The sequence below is a fragment of the Lampetra fluviatilis genome, chromosome 20, assembly GCF_964198595.1.
Source record: "Lampetra fluviatilis chromosome 20, kcLamFluv1.1, whole genome shotgun sequence".
Lineage (NCBI taxonomy): Eukaryota > Metazoa > Chordata > Hyperoartia > Petromyzontiformes > Petromyzontidae > Lampetra > Lampetra fluviatilis.
In genome coordinates, this window is record NC_136294.1 from 5558700 (window position 1) to 5578829 (window position 20130).

Consider the following 20130-nt stretch of genomic DNA (forward strand, 5'->3'; position numbering starts at 1 on the left):
TTATGTCCATTAAAGTCTGAAAAAGCGACGACATCCTCAGTGCCTACATAATAGATATATGCTTCGAATTATAATAATTGCAACTCGTAACCAGCACAGCAATATTCGCTCACTCTCGAGGAGACAACAACGTAAAGGTGCGGGCAATCGCAGATGAGCAGGAAGGCAGCCACACGGTGAGACGACGCCAAAAAATTACTCGCCTCTGTGGTCCCCTACATATTAAGATGTTTCCAAACAATGTAATGAATATTCTTAGTTTTTTTTGGTAAAGTCACGTAGATAAAAAATTAAAATTAATAAAAGTAAAATGAAATAAAAATTACGACGTTTCGGAGGCAACACAAGCTTCCGTCTTCAGTTCGAACCGTCGCAGCACGATAGCTGAAGACGGAAGCTTGTGTTGCCTCTGAAACGTGATTTTTATTTTATTTTACTTTTATTAATTTGAAATTTTTATCTACGTGACTTTACCGAAAAAACCTAAGAATATGAATCCCTTGCAGTCACGAAAGCTTCAAATCTAGAATTAATGTAATGAATGTTTTACGTGTGGGAGGAAGCCGGAGCACTCGGGAGAAAACCCACACGTGCGCCTCCCACGCTTCCGATTAGCATGGCCGGCTACGTACGGTGCAAAAGAAGTTCAACGTACATGCGAGAAGGTGGGGGGGGGCAACTGTCTATTATACGAACGATGCTTTTACAAATCCACCCTGACCAGCACGGTGAAACACGGTCACACAACCCCTATGACCGACACGGTGTGGGGGAAGCCTTCATCCAGCAATGTATTGACAGCGGCCGAACATGGCAAGGGTGTCATTGAAGGGGAGTGGGGGGCTCGGGGGGGGGGGGCTGTGGTTTCCCTAAGTCACACGACCCAGTGGGTGTGGCATACTACACTGGTGACGTTAACGGCTTGTGGCTAAATGAGTGCGGGCTCCAGGAGAGAGAGTGCAGGCGTGAGTGGAAGGCGGACAATCGGGTAAGCGGTGGCAGGACAACTTTACAAAGCTGCACTAAACTCTCGCCCAACGCGGAGTGTTTGCGTGCTCCATTGCAGAAGACTCTTTTGTTGGTGAGTGCATGCAGCAGACATTAATGAAGTGTTTGTATCTTATCAATGTGAGTGTATCTTATCAATGTGAGTATCTTATCGATATGAGTGTATCTTAAATTATTTTAATTGTTAGATATTAAATGCAGATGTTATTTTAGTCATCGATGTCGGTGGAGGAAAATGCATTAATTGAATTTCACCTTTATAACAAATTGGTATTCGAGGACTGTTTTGTGCGTGCAGTGTTGGGTGTTTTTTGTGATATTTTCTTTCTTTCCCCGAAGTACACTAAATTGGTCCCCATAATATCAGGTTAATGGTATTCTTTTGAGTGCATGTACGGTTTCAATTAGTCCTCAAAGTGTAAGATTTATCATTGTTTTTGTGTTCAAACTGGTCTGCTGTCATGAGGTTTATGGCATTCTTGTGATTATCTCAATCCAAACCTATTAATGTTGCAATCTAGACGATTCAAATTCCATGAAAATCAACTTATGGGATTAAATTTGACACGTTAATTCCGTGCGAAATTCTAAATATGTTTGACTTCAAAGTGCAATGGCAAGTCGGTATTAACAAGTGTCATTTGACACGGTAACTTGGCTTTGAAAATACTTAACGCTTGCAGTCAAATTGTGAATGTGCAAAAAACGCGAGCGAGGCTGCCCTGAAACTTAAAACCTGCAAAGCTTCGGCGTGAATCTCCTTGGCTGTTCGTGTTGACCGTTCAATTGCTCTGTGTGTGCGTGAGAGCACATCGGTGTACTTGTTAATTTTATCAAATGCTCCAAAGGCTACTCGGTACCTTTTAAGGCTGGCGGGAGGGATGTCTCCCCGAGCCCAATATAGCGCCCCTATTTTTAACGCGCGAAGTACCTCGTACTCGCCGCGTTCTGCGGCCATCCTTCTTGCAATCTATCATTCGTCATAAAAGAAGCCCTTTAATTGTACTGTAATTGATGCAGCTACACGATAGTCACATTAAGTAACACCGTGGCGCACGTTCTGTCTTGCTGGGGTCATCCTTAAGCTCTTGCCGACACCGTGGACTTGGCTTTGAAACACGGTCGTTGACTTTGACGAATATAAAACAAATGGCATTAGAAAAAGGGGCGCCATGCTTTGTTCACAGCAGTAATTTGGAGTTCCGGTAATTGATCCTTGTTTACTGACAGCCGAGTGTGCGCTTGCAACCTTGTCACCAGATTTAAAATAAAATGATGAAATCCCAAGTAACGCAACTCGCGCAATCTTTCATCTCTCGGCACGGCAGTTGCACCAATGGTGCAAGTTTCTTAAATCCCATTGCCTCAGCAGTATACATGGGTACCCTACAGATGGTCGACAGGTCATGTGTTGTGCAGTAAAGTGTGGAGAACTACCACCTATTTCAGTGGGGAAGGGAATGACAAAATACCCTCCAGAGGAGCTCTCTAGAGCTCCCTCTAGCGGAGGCCCTTCTGCCAGCAGTAGTGTGAACAAGCAATTGCAGGGCTGCCCCTTTATGTTCTGTAATGGAATCTATTCTGTTCAAAGGGCACTCTCACACTTTGGCAGGCGGCAAGTGACACTTTACATGCGGTGTTGTCCAAGGCAAAACGTCTACTTAGTTCACACGAACTCGGATAAATATTTCTCGTTGCGAGCGTCTCTCCTCCCTCCCTCCTTCCTGCGGTCTTCTCCACAGGGATTTGGCCAAGGCAGGCCTGAAGAAAGCAACCATCTGTCTGTGAGGAGAACTGTGAGGCGCTGATTCGGTGACGCTTTTGAGCAACAGCGGAGGAACCATGAGCAGCTACTCGGTGACCCTGCCCGGGCCGGCCCCTTGGGGATTTCGCCTGCAAGGCGGCAAGGACTTCAACATGCCGCTCACCATCTCCCGGGTTAGCTTCCCGTTTTTGGGTTGCCACCTGTCCTGGGTTCACCCCCTCCCCCACCCCAAGCCACGATTTTCCTCTTATTTTGTTTGTTTTGAGGTAGCTCTCTTTCCAAGGGGAAACCAGTAAAGTCTTCCAGGGACACTCCTGGCTTGTCAGTTGCGCAATAATAGACCGCTCAAGACGCTTCGTTTAAATGTAGCCCTCATATTTTCTGTAATTGTGAGATAAACTTCTCATGAAATATCCTGGTTTTTTTTTGTTCCTCTGATGCGGCGGCCTTAGTACTGGTCCCTCGGCCACTTTCAACCTGGGACCACCGATTGTTCTTGACCTATACCTCGGAGGGGCCCGCGAAACTCGATGGATTTGCATAGCATCGAAATTGCAACTGGATCTAAAGATGCTTGCACATAAAACAATGCATGGATTATTTTCGGGGCAGTCAATTGGTCAGTCCGAGGTAAAGAGGAAAGTTGAACCTGGACTTGCACAGGGGCAGAGGGTCCGACAGCACTGGCGGAGGGAAGGAAGTTCCAGAAGTTGGAAACAGCAGAGGAGAAAACGAGTAGCTGCACCAATGTTTATCATCGTGATATTTTGGGAAATGCCGTAAGAGTCTCAAGATATTACCGTGGCAGCTTGCAACCTTTTCCCTATGATGAAAACCCAATCAAAATGTTGGCAGAAAATAGTTGTTGACACAAATATACACATGCGTTTCTTTAATTTTTTTGACAAAACAGACTCCTTGGGTTCATCTTCTTGGTTCTTTCGGTAAAGTCACGTAGAAGGGAAATAATAAAAAAAACAATAAAATAATTATCACGACGTTTCGGTCACAACGTAAGCAGCCGTCCTCAGGTGAAGAATGAAACACCACCAAGCTTGGAGCGTATATTTATATACTTCTTCCCCCTCCAACCCAGCTTAAATATACGCTTCAAGCTTGGTGGTGTTTCATTCTTAACCTGAGGACGGCTGCTTGCGTTGTAGCCGAAACGTCGTGAGAATTATTTTATAATGTTTAATTTTTATTATTTTATTATTTCCCTTCTACATGACTTTACCGAAAGAACCAAGAAGATGAATCCCTGCAGTCACGAAAGCTTTAAATCGAGACTCCTTGGGGTTTCGAGACTTTGCGTGCTGCCAACAAAGCTGGGTCTGACATTTAAAATGGCATTCATTGCGCGCAGTCCGGTGGCGTTTTCATGCCTGCAGAAATTAGACTGCCACGGAAATGCTAAGAACACCTGCAGATGGGAATCTTCTCTCGCCTATGAGTCACGAGTTCGCAGCTAAGCTTTGCCTCTCCACAGTGGTGGGCTAACTGCTGTTGTTGATTTTTTTTTAATACTTTTTTTACCACTGTTCATCATCAGCCTGACTGTAAAGTTCGGCTCTGTGTGTTCACTTCCATTTTCGTTACGCAGTGCTGTGTGATCGATTTAGAAAACACAAGTATCGTCACATTAATCATGTTATAAATACAGGGCACACTCTTGAACTGTAAGGATTGCTATTACTGTATTATCGTTTGCATTGTTAGGCTGCTCACAACGTGAAATTGAGGCATACTCAAGAACGCAGTGTAGTTGACGTGGCTGGGTGGCTCAGATGGGAGAACTGATTCTCAAGTCTAGCAAGTTGATCACTTCAGCCTGGTCACCACTGAAAAAAACACTTAATAATTAAGTTTTTTTGTGCTAAATTACATCCCTGATTAATTAAAATATTTCTTTGTCATGCAACAAATGCCGTTCTGATAGCAGAGTGTGTTAGAGTGCACCCCCTAGTGTGTAAATATAAAGCAAGACAATTTGACAAGTGTTTATGAAGTTATGCGAGAACTCGGGGTGCTCACTGCTCTGGCAAAATTTACGAATGGATTCCTTGCCTCGTGAAATGATGCCGAGAGTACACTGCGGATACAATCGGAGGGAAGGCTAAAAACTTTTTCTTTTCAATTCAGCATAGCATAACTTAGTGGATGTACCGCTTCATTGTGCTAATGAGTCGAGTGAAAGTGCGTACGTGCGCAAGCGAGGGGCGGTACTGATCTCCGTTGATGGAGCGGAGTCAGCGGTGCAAATGCCAACCTCCCATGGCAAAGGCCAGAACATCCAGTACCTCTGCATACATAATACGCCCCCAGCCCCTATCTCACTTGCTCCACTGTCTTGGCTAAGTATAAAAAAATGTGACGGACAGACCGCTCGGCCTAATCTCATTGGGGAAAAAGGGCCGAGTGATCATAATAATAATGACCATAATTTACAATCCCTTGTCAATCTACTGCTGGATGACGGCCTTCCCGCACGATGTACGTCATTGGGGATTGTTTAACCGTACTTCACCACGCTCGTCTGTGCGGGTTGGTGAAGAGGGAGGCCCCAGGACCGTTTCAGATGTCACTCGCTACTGACGCCAACCACGGCCGGTAATCGAACTCAGGTCTCTGGACTCGTAGCAATCCTCAAAGAACGCACGTCTGCATAGATGCGCTTACTGCTCTGCCCCATATTGCCGACTTTACACAGAAACAATGCATGATATTTAATTAACAATTCTAATTGTAGTGTTTTTTTTATTCCACACAGCTGCCATTTATTAGAGCCATGAATTAGGAGGCAGCATAAATAACCCAAGTTGGACCTGGCCGGATTCCGTGATGTTTGCCGGGGGTTTGTTGCTGGCGCTCGCCTGTATTGAATTTCCTGCGTGCATGTCTAAACAAAAATAGCGGCGGGCAGAGTGGTCTGGACTCACGTCACCGCCAGAGAGCTGGGGGCTGGGGGTGGGGGGGTCCCGCGGGCGTTGGGTGACCGAAATATTTTTGTGCATCCCTAAATTTGCCGTCGTTACGTCAACGGCAGGGTATGAGGCTTCACGACATTTTCAAAGAGCTTGTACTGTGTGTGCTAGTGAGCATGTCCATGTTGGAGGGGACCACCTGTCCCCCTCGCTACATTCAAAAGCAACTTTGTAATGCGTTACACAACACTCCCTGGTGACTCTGCGACCTTTGAGTCAGTGCTGCTGCACGCGAGCCCATTACGTTGTGTGCCTGCTTTGTATAATTAAAGGTTCAAAGCCCTGTGTCAATCCACTGCTGGATGAAGGCCTTCCTCCCAATGCGGATTGTTTGAGCGTGCTTCTCGATGGTGGTTAATTGATGGTTGGTGAAGAGGAGGCACTGTGACCAGTTAGGAAATCGATCTGCACTTGGCTGGGAACTGAACTCTGGTCACCGAGCTCATTGCACAGTGTGCCAACCTCTGCCACTACTGCACCCCCATTCACGTTGGTAGGCTTCAAGTATTTATTTTTTAGCGTTGAAGCATTACACAAATTGTGTTTTATATACTGTACATGCAAGCTTACATAGCGTGTCATTTATTTATTTATAATATGGTGAATATTATAAAGGTTCCATTGTGTAGGGGAATGACGTTGGTAATTCGCATGACATTTTGGATGGCAGCTAATTTGTAAAGCAAGTAACAAATTTAGACTTGTACAGTATTTTGGAATTCAATACGATTGATTTGAGTAAAGGCAGTCTCTGGATCAGCTGTGTTGAACAGCCCTTGCTGCACTTTTCGGATTGTCAAATAAATGTGTCTCAGTGGCCAACGTCATTTTCTACAGACCATTTACTGCGATGGCCAAAATTTCGTTTGACCTTCTGTCAGCTCATCTGTCACTTTGTGAGCAGGGTTCGATTTTTTTTGTGGTCAGTTTGTACCCAACACCGTTGTTGGAATAGGCCGATGCACAGAAAGAAGGGGTGGTCAAATTCCACACAAATGGTATTAGATATTTTCCTGTTGTCATCTTATAAGTCGAAGACATCGGAAGATAAACCTGCGCTTGCTGTCATACATGTACGACCCCGAGGGTGTTGCCCTTTCTGGTTGAGACGAGGTGAGAGCTTGTAGCTGTTGAAAACAGGGCAATTTCAAGAGCCCTGCTTAAGTTCAAAGTCTGTAATCCTCGTGACTTAAAGGTCATCTTAGATGTGACATTTGGCAACCGGCTTGATAAGGTTGTTTGGCAGAATTTCCCTTACATTTCAATATGCCCTTCAAATAATTGTATTGAAAATGATTGTGCAGATGAAAAAAAACGAATTCTGCAGTGAACATTGTTTACATGGGATCTAACGGCAGTGCGATTTTTAACGGCAGTCACGAGCGGTATCTGTGATCCTTTACAAGTTGGGGCGAACGTTGCGAACCTCAGTGCTTTCTGCCGTTTGAGCCACGTGATCCGGCTCATTCCGCGCTTTAAAAGGAGATCCTTCAAGCAGTCGCTTGGCTGACACGGAAGGAATGTTCGCGTTCAAGGATGTGAGGTGTAGATTTAGGGGCCTTGACCCCGCGGTGTAACCTGCCGGTACGCTCGATTCACTGGAACAAACACTCACGCTGTGTGTATTTAGAGTCAGGATTTTATATTCATAACAATGGAAAATAATGACCACGGGTTGCGCATCAACATTTGTGAGTGTTGTTTAAACATTTTACAGGTGGACGCTGGGGCATTGGGGTAGAACAAAAAGGCTTGTATGGGGCAGAATTATTTAATAATCCTTCACTCAATGTTGTTTGTTATCGTGGGAACATAGATATCATTTTTACTTTTCGTCACTTATTTCAAGCGGTTGGGGGTCACCCGAGTGTGATCAGTCTGTTCCACACGTCCGGTATCTTCACCAATGTGCACTGCCCAGTGTGGCGAAGTGCGGTCACATCTCTCCCCCAATGCTGCTTGGGAAGGCCTTCATCCAGCTTTAGACTGATCATGACTAATGACTAATGACAATCATCATTATTTGTTGCTGTATCTCTATAGAGCCGGATGAGGTTGTTTTTCCAAGGTGGCACTGTGCCCTTTATGAAGAAAATTGGTAGTTACTGTGAATTGTTTCCACACTCATTTAAGCCATGGTATACGATAGCCCAAAGGCTTTTTTTAAATCCACAATTTAAAACCAACGCTTGTCTCAACGGGATGGAATGCTTATCGGTCCATGTTTCCACAACACATTATCAACACGACATAAATGGGGGGCCTGGGATGGTGGAACGTTTTATTTAAATGGCAAGTGAACGGGACCTGAAATAACAGTTCCATACTTTACTCCGTGCAAGTGATGTGACGGCTTCTCATCGCTTCAGCTGTCCCAGCTGTGACCATTTCACCCTCATCGCCTCTCCCACTTCACCGCGTTGTCACCTTACATCCTGAACACAATGTCTGCTGCTTCCATGCCCACTCTGCCAGACGTGTGCACTGAGATCAGACTATTTATAGCCGGCTATCCTTGGCTTCTTCAGGACGGGGATTCGGGGATTGGTCGGGTTTTGCTATAGCCCGCTCCCTGCGCACCATCTTGCATTTTTGAAGCAAACCCCAACTGCTTGCATGGCAAACCAGCTTGATATATCTTGCATCGACATGGAAAATGCAATCTCCTCCAGAGCTAAAGTTTCACAGAACATTATGACCTCATGGGTGACACCATTAACACAATGGACTCAAATAGCCCATGCTCATTAATCGACTTATGAGTGCACTTCATTGCAATGCTTAGCCATATGGCCAAGCTGTAATGGAAGAAAAATTCTGAAGCCATCGAATTAACGGGCGAGGCGATCATTTCCGATGGGTTTTAGAAGTGTCATAACACAATGAAATGTTTCCTCATTTGATCGTGGCACTGCAGCTACACGTTCCGTGTGCACACTCACAAATATTCTGCTCACACAGCACAAAGGAGGATGGATACCTTGTGCCCGACACTGCCCCGGAGGCTCATGTTTCTGTCTACGTAAGCCAATAATATAGCATTACACCGAGACCTCCACACTTTTTGCCACCACGGCCTATCGGCATGGCGTGCCGCTTTGAACGATGAACACAGCTGTGTGAGCTGTGTGGCGCAGTGCGCTCCCACATGAACGTATGGCTCTGTGGTGAACAACACTCTTCACGGGGTCTCATTCGTCTCTACCCCAGTTATATTGCACTGTGGCAGTTTGGCTGGCGAGGGGACCCCCAGCCCCCCTGCCTGGTGTAGCTTATAGGCTTTTCAATGTCGCAATTTCATACGCATATAATCAACGAATTGATTGATTTTATATATTTTTTTTTGTTGCGTTATAATTACGGGTGCCTGTGACCAAATCACCTGGTATGCACCCGGTCTTGTCGGCACTCTGAAGCTAAGCAGAGTTGGGCCCGGATCGTGCTTGGCACGGGCGACCACTTTGCATAACAGGTTGTTATAGGCTGCTGCGGGGTACGTGCGGCGCAGCAGAGGGCAGTGCGGCCAAATCCATAGTTGTACAATACTGCTGTGCTCTCTGTCTGCATAAACATTCGCTGAGCAGCATGGTGAAGTATGGACATGAACCCCCACAGCTCGCAAAGTTCGTGAAAGTCGTCACCCAGTCACGATTTGGCAAAGAGCGTGTCCATGTACAAGCTGCAGGTAGTGTTCAATTGTAGCTACATTCGGGCTATAAGACCAGCACACAATGGGTTACTATAGCAAAGTGTTTGTCGTTTCACCATAATGAATAACCCACAATGAATGTGTGTAGACATTATTTTATGTTTTCTTTGAGTTCTCGGTTGCTCGTAGATAAGTCACCGGTGAACAATCAGATACAATCATTGTCTTTACAGTGTAACGATTATTCACATCGACCATATTATAAAGGACGTTATAAATGAAGCACAGATGACTTTCACGGACATATTGAGGGATGTGAAATATATCATTTTGCAGGCCATTATTTTGTTTTCGGTGCCAGGTGTGTGTGAGGGCTTTATCTGAATTTGACATCCTGCAGCCAAAGCTGCACTCTTGTCCGTCAAGTCCAATTTTTCTTCCAAAGGTTGTCGTTGAGCTTGACTTTGTTAACGTTATCCCTCTAAGGCGGGTAGATGGCGTGCCCGCTGCAAAGCCACATTTCAAATGTCTGCTGTAAATTCTTTCCATTCGGCAGCGGTGATTCACGGACGCGACGTCGATGTAGGCTACTCTTGAGTTTTCCTGGCTCTCGGCCAGCGTGTGTAATCTCTCCCCACAATAGGAAAGCAAATGTATTTTAGTCTTAGCACATTTTAATTGTTTAACACGTGTCTGTGAGTGACATTGGTCCCAGAAGTGTTGCATTAAGCAAGTGTTTATCGGTGCCTGTGTGCACGCGTGAGTGTCGGCGCATTTTAATTGCTAGCCCGCGTCTGCTTAATCCGCTCCTAAGTAAATTATATTTAATGTTGCGACGGCTTTTTTAAAAATACCGTCATCACATTTGGACAGATGATATTGAATTTTGATTTAAAGCTTTCGTGACTGCAGGGATTCATATTCTTGGTTCCTTCGGTAAAGTCACGTAGAAGGGAAACAATAAAATAATAAAAATATAAAACAATAAAATTCTCACGACGTTTCGACTGCAACACAAGCAATCATCATCAGGTGTGAAATCCACAACAAGAAAATTTGAAGAAAAAAACACCACTTTTTTCAAATTTTCTTGCTGTGGATTTCACACCTGATGATGATTGCTTGTGTTGCAGTCGAAACGTCGTGAGGATTTTATATTTTTATTATTTTATTATTTCCCTTCTACGTAACCAAGACTATATATGATATTGAGGTTGTGTTCTAAATTCTATAACCAAACAATTCTAAAAGATACGGTTTGACTGGTCAATTGTGCATCTAGACAAGACAATGTGACGATGATGAACATATCGAAGCAACAATTGGCAAATATACACAAATACATTATAATATTTAGACTTCATTTGCACTAGCTTGTATTTTTATATTTTCGTGGTTGGGTGACAATGTGCGTGTGGAGTAGTGCTTAGTGCCCTGTGCTATTAGCTACGTACGGTTCGAAAGAAGTTCAACATCCATACAACTTATTGTTCCCTGGTCATGGGTGACATCATTGGCACATGGTATTTGAAACTGTGCTTGGACTCCTTTCGGTTGGTTTAGGTTTAAGTAAGTACATGCTGTGGTATGTGAACATTAGCACTGGCCACTCCACTCCTCTTTGTGCTTTGCTGGGCTAAATAGGTGCTTCATAACAGCACATGTCCCAACAGTCTATAATCCTAAATGTGGGATCTTGGAGGTGACTGGGAGGTTCAGGGATCAGACTATCGTGCTGGAATCGTTGAGATCCTGCGTCACAGCCACCAATGATTCATAGGGTTCTCAAGTTTTAGAGGGTATTTTTCACTTAATTTGATAACAAAATTTGCCGTAAAATATTTCAATATTGGTTGTGCTGGTCAAGCGTGTGAGAAATCGTCTTGTCACTTTAAAAAAATTCGGAACACATTCTGTGAAAATCTTAGAGAGATCTGAATGAATTCTTCATCTCACGACTCGACACCAAATCGGTACATTTGGAATAAAATATTTTTTTTCGTTACACGTGCATATGACAGGGAAGGGTTTCCAGCTCAATGAAACATGACAACCTGTAGGCTTCTTCGCTGTTGCTGCCACTCCTGCTGATGCTTTTGCTGCTGCTGCCACTGTGCGTTGTCTGCCTGCGTGTCGCAGGTGAGTGCGGGCAGCAAGGCGGCCCAGAATGGCATCTCGGCTGGTGACTCCGTGCACCAGATCGACGGGGTGCCCACGGATAACCTCACGCACGTGCAGGCGCAGACCAAGATCAAGAACTGTGTGGGGTCGCTCCGCATGACGCTGCATAAGTAAGGGAGCCTCGCATTCAGCACGTCTGCTCCTGAAAAACACCCTTGCGTTCTGACCCCTCATTGTAATTTCTCATGAGCACTCAGATAATGAATCTTCAGTCCCATGGGATTGATGAACGGGGACTCCATGTTATACGGGAAATCGATTTTTGAAGAGTAAAAATACGTTCTGAATTTATGTTTTTATCGAACACAAGCTTCGGCAGTGCCTTTTGGCAGGGCTGCCCAGATGTTGCTGGAGGCCCGGGGCTGGATGCCCAGGACCGAATTTCATGTAGTTTGAAGGGACCTCCCTTATTCATTAGCGACAAAAAAGTAACAGGCCCTTTGTGGTGCCCTCTTTTACGAGATGCCCTTTTTGTGGGCAAATTGCCCTGACATTTTATGCCATCTTGCCCACTACAGCTGTGCACAGGGGGATGGCTACTCTGCACAAAGGGGGCACATAATTGTACCATTTTTTGAGTATATGAAAAAATACATGTATCTTTCAACATATGAATAATAGACAGATGATTATGATGATCAAACTTAAAAAAAAATCAATAGGGTAGCATTCTTATGATGCGTATTTGTAAAAAAATATTGTAGATCACCCATCCATCAGTGGGTGTCTCTAGCGAGCAACCACAATCATTAAACACGTTTGTCCACTCCCCAGGACGGGGTTCACCACAGTTTTCTAAGCAAAATGACAAAATGTGTTTTAATACAATTCAATAAATTTCACAGTATCATTCATAAATGATAACCAAACACCACGCCATGGGCAGCAGGGGGCAGTGCAGCAAAACCCATTGTTGTACTATACTCTTAGGTTTTTTCGGTAAAGTCACGTAGGTAAAAAATAAAATTAAAAGTCATTATTATTTTATTTTATTTCCAATATTAACTTTAAATTTTATTTTTTACCTACGTGACTTTACCGAAAAAACCTAAGAGTATGAATCCTTGCAGTCACGAAAGCTTCAAATCTAGAAATAGAAACCATTGTTGTACTGTACTCGTATGCTCCTACATCTATGCGCCTCACCTTCACCAACCCGCACTGGCCAGCATGGCCAAGTTATTGTTGGGTTAAACAACCCGACATGGGCTGCACGCCATGGAGAGGCCCTCATTCAGCAGTTCGGATTGACAAAGGGCTGTACATGTTTACGATAAAAAAAATATTTAAGAAAACGCAACTGGTTCCTGAAGCATGACATTGCGACTCATTTGACTGGGTTATAACTCAATGGATAATGGAAGCTCGGTTAAGGGCGCCAGATTGGCGAGATGTTAACTACCTCGTCTGGTATACAGGAGTTCGTGGGTTCGCTCCCGACCCTGACACCGGCGTATTTGGAGTTTGCATGTCCCTCTCCTTGTGGTCGCGTTTGTTTTTTTCTCCGGGCCTCTCCACATTTAGAAACATGAGTTTTAGAGTATGTGGTCGATATACATTTCCACACCATAAGTCACTTCGTAGAGATATCGTCAGTGATGGCTGAGTTGCTTCTGAAAAAGAGTTTTTTTTCAAGCTCAGTGGGCCTCGCCTGGTAACATAAAAATATTTAATTGAAAAATCTGCCTCCACACAGATGCAAGCGGCCCCTGCCTATGCACGGCCCTGTGATTGATGCTGCAACCACCATCGCACACCAGAAGGTGAGCCCTTAATCTCCTGAAATTAAATAAAAATCAAAGCCTGTGATCGCTGATTGTACTCTGTGGACATATCAACAATTTGTAACAGAGACATTTTCCCCCCGTTTTAATTACTCCTTTTTATTTCTTGCATTTCTATAGATTGTATCTCCACATGGGTGAGTGCAGTAAACTAAAAGTGTGGCTTTCTAATAAAGAATGTTTTAATCTGAGCACATTCTGTGAGATGAGTGTCATTGGCTTAACTTTAATCACTCGAGACAAATTTGCATGATGGGCAGTTGAATACTGTGTGAATGACGCGTGGATTTTAACAAGAATCACGACATCAACGTAATTCATTATTACACTACAAGCCAGTAAAAGCCTGTCCTACCGATGGGGGTCCACTATTTTTCCAAACTATAATCCTTCATGAAAATGCATTGCATGAGTGACACTGGGGCTTGTATCTTACCTATGTTCAGTACTGGCTTGTATTCGACATTTGATCCTTATGGCGGTACCCCGGGGTACCAAATAATACTAAATGGCCGAGGCAATTAAATACTTTATTTCTGGGACACAATTTTTTCTAGGGGTGTACTTAACTCCGCGACTGGGGTACCAATCAATCCGAAATTGGTGCCACTCCGCGATGTCGAAACGCAGCGAGGACGATTGCGCTGAAACCCTGAACGCTCGCGTACGCACCGTGGTGGTGCATCGTGTACAGCTCGTCGAGATGAGTCGATTGCCCCATCGCCGACTATCAACAGACTAAAATGACTGCATCACGGACATTATGCGAGAGCCGGGGTCCTATGATTCCCCGGGGTAATGCCATAAGGTTCATATTAGCATGAAAATTGTATGCTGCCCTCTCGTGTTGGTTTAATGGCATCAACTATTTTATATCAAGTCAAGTTTTTTTTAGATCTGAAGGTCAAAGGCCTTGTGTCCTACATAGCTCATCATCAATAACCACAGCCCCTTAGTTCTTTATGGTCAAAAGGAGCCCTCGCTCGACTCTTCACGTACAACAAAAATGTTCCCAAGAAGTTGCTGCGAACCGACGGACAACTCGGGAGTTTTTCGTTACGAGGATTTGTTTTTTGTGTTTGTTCGTTTGTCTTGATCTTCCACCGACAGCCAAGATTTCATTAACCCCACGGTTATCAAGGACTCGGCGGTGTCCACGCACAAGCCCATCGAGGTCAGGGGTCCCGGCGGCAAGGCCAGCATTATCCACGCGCAGTACAACACGCCCATCAGCATGTACTCGCAGGATGCCATCATGGATGCCATCGCTGGACAGGCGCACGTGCACGGCAATGATGTCCCCAACGGGTAAGCGCGATGACCTCTTGTGTGTGTGTGCGTGCGCGCGCGCATTGTTTGTGTTGTCCCGAGTGACGTGTGGGTTAAGTAGACGTGCAAAGATTAAAACCCAAAGCACCTCGCTCCTCCTCCCAAATTTGGGATCACAATTGGTGTGAATTCCTTTTCGTCATTCGTTCGATTGATTTTGTCGTGTCGTTAGCGTTTCTTTCGTCAGCCTCGTACGTTCGTTCTGGCTTGTCCCCGGCACGACTGAAATCCAAAGGTCAAATCTGGGTTTCGGCCACCTTTTATTAATTAACATTGGTCAAATGCAGCGACGGTGTTAATTTCGGTCACCAATAACTGCACGGATAAAATTACAATAAGTTCAGTTTTTAACTTATTTTTGGTAAAATCGCAACTCTGAGGATTAATGATATCGATTTGACTGCCATGCAGGAAACCTTTCTGTGTAGTAGGAGGACATGTGGGATAGTTTGCACGTGAAGGGATTTCAGAAGTAGTCCCGTGATAACTGCTTCTGTGGGTCATTCTCTAAAAATCAGGGTTGCACTACTCTTGACAAGATGCCAGTAATATAATTGAAATTAAATTAGGGGGGGGGGGGAACAGTTGATTTTTTACATGCATGATTCATGTATAGTACGCATGAGAATCAATTTGAAAATCCATTCATCGTTATATGGCTAAAGCTCAGAGCGCGTGTGGTTGGTGGTTGTCAGGACCTGGCAGATGAGTGGTGTGCACCCACATAAGGCGGCGGTTTATTTCAGGACACTGCCGATCAGTGGATCGGCCCCATCCCAATTTTGTTGCGTCTCTAGTGAGATGCATGCTCAGAGATGTCATTCACATCTCGGTATCAATAATTTTTCTTTGGTTCCCTCCTCGATCGATTTTCTTATTTACACTGTGGTCCAACTGATGATGAGACACCTACCCCATACTGGATTTTTTTATTTTTTTACAGCTGCATTTAAAAAAAATCCACATTTAGACATCTTGTAAAACTAACAGTGTTAGCAAAATCTGAGTGTGACTTGGGTTGAGAAGACTTGTCGCTTTTTTTGCGTGAAAGGCAACCAAAGCAGTAATGTCAAAGCTGCTACATCTGCATAATTGTTGTTTGTGGGCCTGCGTGTAATTACCAACATGTGCTTGTGTGCATACATTCACAGTGAGTGATGCGCCTACCATTTGCTTATCTCATTCAGTAATGAGAGCACAGCATTTGTTAACCTTTACGCTAAACTGGTTCGTGCAACCACTCGACTATGGGCCAAAGGTACATTTCAAATGCCAGTGAGCGACCCATGTACCTGTTTGCTTTGAGTGTTGGCAAAGTGCTTCGTAATTGTGCTGTTTTTCATGATGCCATGTGTTTCTGTAACCCCATACCCTCCATTACAATATTCCCACCCGCACTCCATTCCTCTCTCTTCTAACCATGATGCACATACCTCGCCAACCCCTTTCACCGTCTTCCAAAAACTCTCAAAAAATGTCTATGGTGCACCACATTTACACGCTACTTCTTACAGTTCCTCTGAGGCCACTGGGGGGTAAGTAAAATGTTACTATTTGTTTGATTGTTTTTTAACAGAAACTACATTTAACACGTTGTAGTTTTTCGCGAACAACATTAAGGTTCATAATTGAGTTTTGGCTCAGATCGCCGCGCGAGTAAAATGTGTGTTGTACATCCATCTCCACCTGGCAAAGCCGATTCATGAAGTTGTCACGTGATGAACAAACGTGACCAATGTATTGCTGCTTCAGCAAACCGGTGTGTTAAGAGAGCAATCCACAACATTTAACAATTTGGTATGACGTACTGCTGGCAATCACTACTGCATCAGTGAAACGTCATATCATATTATTAAACGTTATACCACATTGTTAAATGGTGTGGATTGCTCTCCAACACACGTGTGTGCTGAAGTAGCAATACATTGGCATGTTTGTCCACGTGACAACTTTATTGTGTTGGGTGCAGGAGGGTGTACGACACACATTTTATTTACACAATCTGACCCAAAAATATATTATTAATCAAAGATAATTTTGTTTTATTAATAAAATCCATTGCCTTCGAACGAAATGTACTAAACATACTAAATGTTCTAATGCCTGAAACTGCGCATGGGATTTTGTAGGAAAAGAAACTCCAACGTTTAAAACAGTGGTGGTGATCGTAGTGGTGGTGGTGTAATTCATGGCAGGAAGTTTGACCCTTAATCGTGCAATCTCACCCGAGTGGTCACCCACTATTTGCGGCAGGCTGATTGCCAAGAATCCACAGGTGGACACCACGTCGCACGTGTATCAAGCGGTGGCCAAGACCGCCACGGACTCGGACCGCTCCGAGGAGGAGATGCTGCGTCTGGGCAAGGCGCAGTCCCGCACGTTCCGCATGCTCGCGCAGCTCACCGGAACCGAGTATAGTACGTGTCCACACGGTCAACACCATGCGATGAGAGGGTATCGGGACCTTAAACTCCACGAACGATTCAACGCGAGATGAAAGCCTCCCAAATACATTGCCGTCTTGCGCGTGCAACAATTCGTCTAGCTCCTGCACGTGAGATGATTTAATTGCTCCACATCTTAGGTGCGTTTCCTCCTCTTTTGTCTTCGAGCAATGTGACCACCAGCCGGCCATCCCTTCTAGGAACGTGTTCTGCCCAAGACCACCACTGCTTTGAAATGCACCTCCGCATCCTTGAATAATTTTCAGCTTTTGTTCAATTTTTTTTGCGATCGATTCCTGTGCTCAATTTATTGTGGACAGAAATATCTCTAACAATCTTGCGCTTGTTAGATCAGTCAATCTCGTTCCTAATTTCACCATCTCTGGATCTTCCTCCGAGATGCCTTCATTTTGAAAAAGGTATTAATAATTATCACGTATTATGACTATTTAGATGCCCACCTCATTCTCAACTCAATCACTCTAACGTATATCATATTCTAATACATTGTGTTGTTGTAATGCGTTTTGCCCTCATTTAGTCGTTGGTTAATGTCTTCAAATATTTGGTCTACTTCATCATCATGGCTTGTTAATGAAGCCTCTATTTAAATAACCTTGAACTTGTAGTGGTTTCAGAGCTCAAAGATTATCTGATAAACTGCCCAAAGTACTCTTGATGTTTGATTCCCGGAGAACGTCGAGTTTTGGACTTTAGGAGAACATCAACTCAGTTGACGTCCAACCAATTGGGAGTTAGCCAAGCCCACAGTTCACATGGTTGTATTGGTGCCCGATGAAGTCAAGTTTAACCGATTAAAGTCCGATCTCTATATAAAACGTAATTTGATGTTAATGAAATGTTTTTGTTACTATTTGTTACTGCCATTTCTATGTAACTATTGTAAGTTATTCTTACGTTATTTTAGTATTATAATCAAAACACGTATAATGTTATTAATGTAAAATATACATCATGGACATTCAGATTGTATACACATAAGTCCTCCTTGGCAATATAACATTCTCGAGTATCATAGATATGCGATGTCTCTTTCATGTCTGGCCACATTAAAAAAAAATGTTTACACAACCCATCATCCCACAGCCTTCTGGGAATGCATAATCGCAGCAGTACAAGCAGCCTCCAGACTGGTTTCAATATTTGGTGTCTCATCAGTAGTCAAGCTTGCTTGAATAAATGCTGGTGAATATATATAGCTCCTAGTTCAGTGTAAAACTACAGACAGCATCGTGATCACTGCGATCAACAATCACAGCTATTCTCTTATTTAGTGTTTACTTCCACCCATATGTAAATGGACAATTTTGCACAAGGTACATTTTCCAAGCAGCGATTAAAGAACTCGCCAGTGACTGGTGCCAGCATGTCAGCCTGAAACCTCTTTGGCCAACTATCCTGAGTTGCTTCTTCAGAGCAGAGCAGATCTTTTCAGACTTATGGTTGAAGACCTTTTCCACGGTGGTGCCTTTAAAGCTGACAGGTTTAACACTTCAGCTGTCTGTCCTTCTCTGTTAAGTGTCATTGCCCAAAACTTAAGTGGTAATGACAAACTAACTCCTGCAGAGGGCTTCAGTGCTTTGCGCCTCGCCCGTCACCCCCCCCCCCCCCCTCAATGCGTGCAGATACTACTGTATGTAGGGTGTGTAGGCATATATGCCTACAAAATGTTTTTGGGGGGGGGTCAACAATTTTCAGAAACCTGTTAAATCTACTTTTAACCCCCACATCTGGGGGTGGGGGGCTCACTTTCTATAACTTCTCATAATTTAGTTGACACTGAACACCAGGCTTTTATCATAGATACATGCACCACTGCCAATGTAGTTGCTTATGTTGTGCTGAAAGCAATTATAGTTTTACTTAGCTGTGATTGAGATGAGCAATTGAAAACATTATTCGCGTGAAGAGTATGTCTATTGCTATATTAATTTGAAGATAGATGTTTATGCTAAATGTTTGGAAATAACTTTCTTTAAATGCAAAGTGAATTTGGTGTGATTACATGAAACAAATGACACACATACCTTTAAAAGTCCCTTTTTAAAGCTACCTTATGCACTTTTAAAGCAATGTTTTAACATGTACGCTTCTAAATTATATTGCACATCGACTAAACGTGGAATTATTTAGCAGCACTAATTGCTTTGTGTATATTTCTAGTGCAAGATCCTGATGAAGATGCTTTAAAGAGAACCAGGTAAAATTAATTTCCATAACCCTTCAATTCACCGTTCCAACGCTGTTGGTAGAACATTTAATCGGTTTTCCCATGTTATCATCTGCAATGCACCTGTTCTCCAAACTGTCTCGTTCTAGATATTTTATTTTAATTTTATTAATTTAAATTTTTTACCTATGTTACTTTACCGAAAAAACCTAAGAATATGAATCTGTCTCGTCTTGTTGTTGCTGCGACCGCAGAGAGAAGTTTGAGAGTCAGGTGAAGGGGCCACGCTTCAACAAGCTCAAGGAGTGGCACCACGGCCTGTCCGCGAGCTCTCTGCACATCAAGAGCTGAGAGGGAAGGGTGGCCCATCTCCCAAGTGGCGGCGCGAGCAGAGGAGAGGGCAGGAGGCCGACCCCAGTTGTCAGCCGGCTTGGCTTCACATCTCCTCTCTTGCCAATGCACTTTGAAAACACACATTAACTGCATCCACGTGTGTTGTTGGTAAATTTGCCTTACGGAGTGCCAACGTCCTTCTATTCTTCTGGCTTATTTTTTCCCCGATTGTATATTGGTGTTTTGTGGTGTGCTGCAAGCGCTCTCAGTTTACCTGCAGTTACTTCTGTCCACCTGCTGCACAAGAAATGGAGATTTCAATAAAGTGTCAATGAAGCTTACAGTTTTGTAGCCTTACACATTAGATGCAAGACACATTTGTGATACATATAACATACCTTACACAACATGAATGAGTGCATTAGAATTTATTGTAATAAATTAACTGGATATTGGAATAAA

General features: G+C 43.8%; 1 protein-coding gene across 3 annotated transcripts; it reads left to right on the forward strand.

The window, feature by feature from the left end:
* The first annotated feature begins 913 nt into the window (after positions 1–913).
* On the forward strand, positions 914–20099 carry LOC144937898 (LIM domain-binding protein 3-like). 3 transcript variants are annotated; one of them, XM_078865480.1, is made up of 10 exons: positions 914–988; positions 2751–2946; positions 11546–11697; positions 13284–13350; positions 13492–13508; positions 14482–14679; positions 16215–16235; positions 16954–17117; positions 19329–19365; positions 19590–20099. In XM_078865480.1, the coding sequence occupies exons 2-10, from the start codon at positions 2851–2853 to the stop codon at positions 19684–19686; spliced, it is 849 nt and encodes a 282-aa protein (XP_078721606.1). In that variant the 5' UTR covers positions 914–988; positions 2751–2850; the 3' UTR covers positions 19687–20099. The 3 variants fall into 3 exon arrangements, with proteins under 3 accessions (XP_078721606.1, XP_078721605.1, XP_078721607.1); XM_078865479.1 differs by having other exon boundaries at positions 945–1081; XM_078865481.1 differs by lacking the exon at positions 16215–16235 and having other exon boundaries at positions 945–1081.
* The last annotated feature ends 31 nt before the right edge of the window (positions 20100–20130 follow it).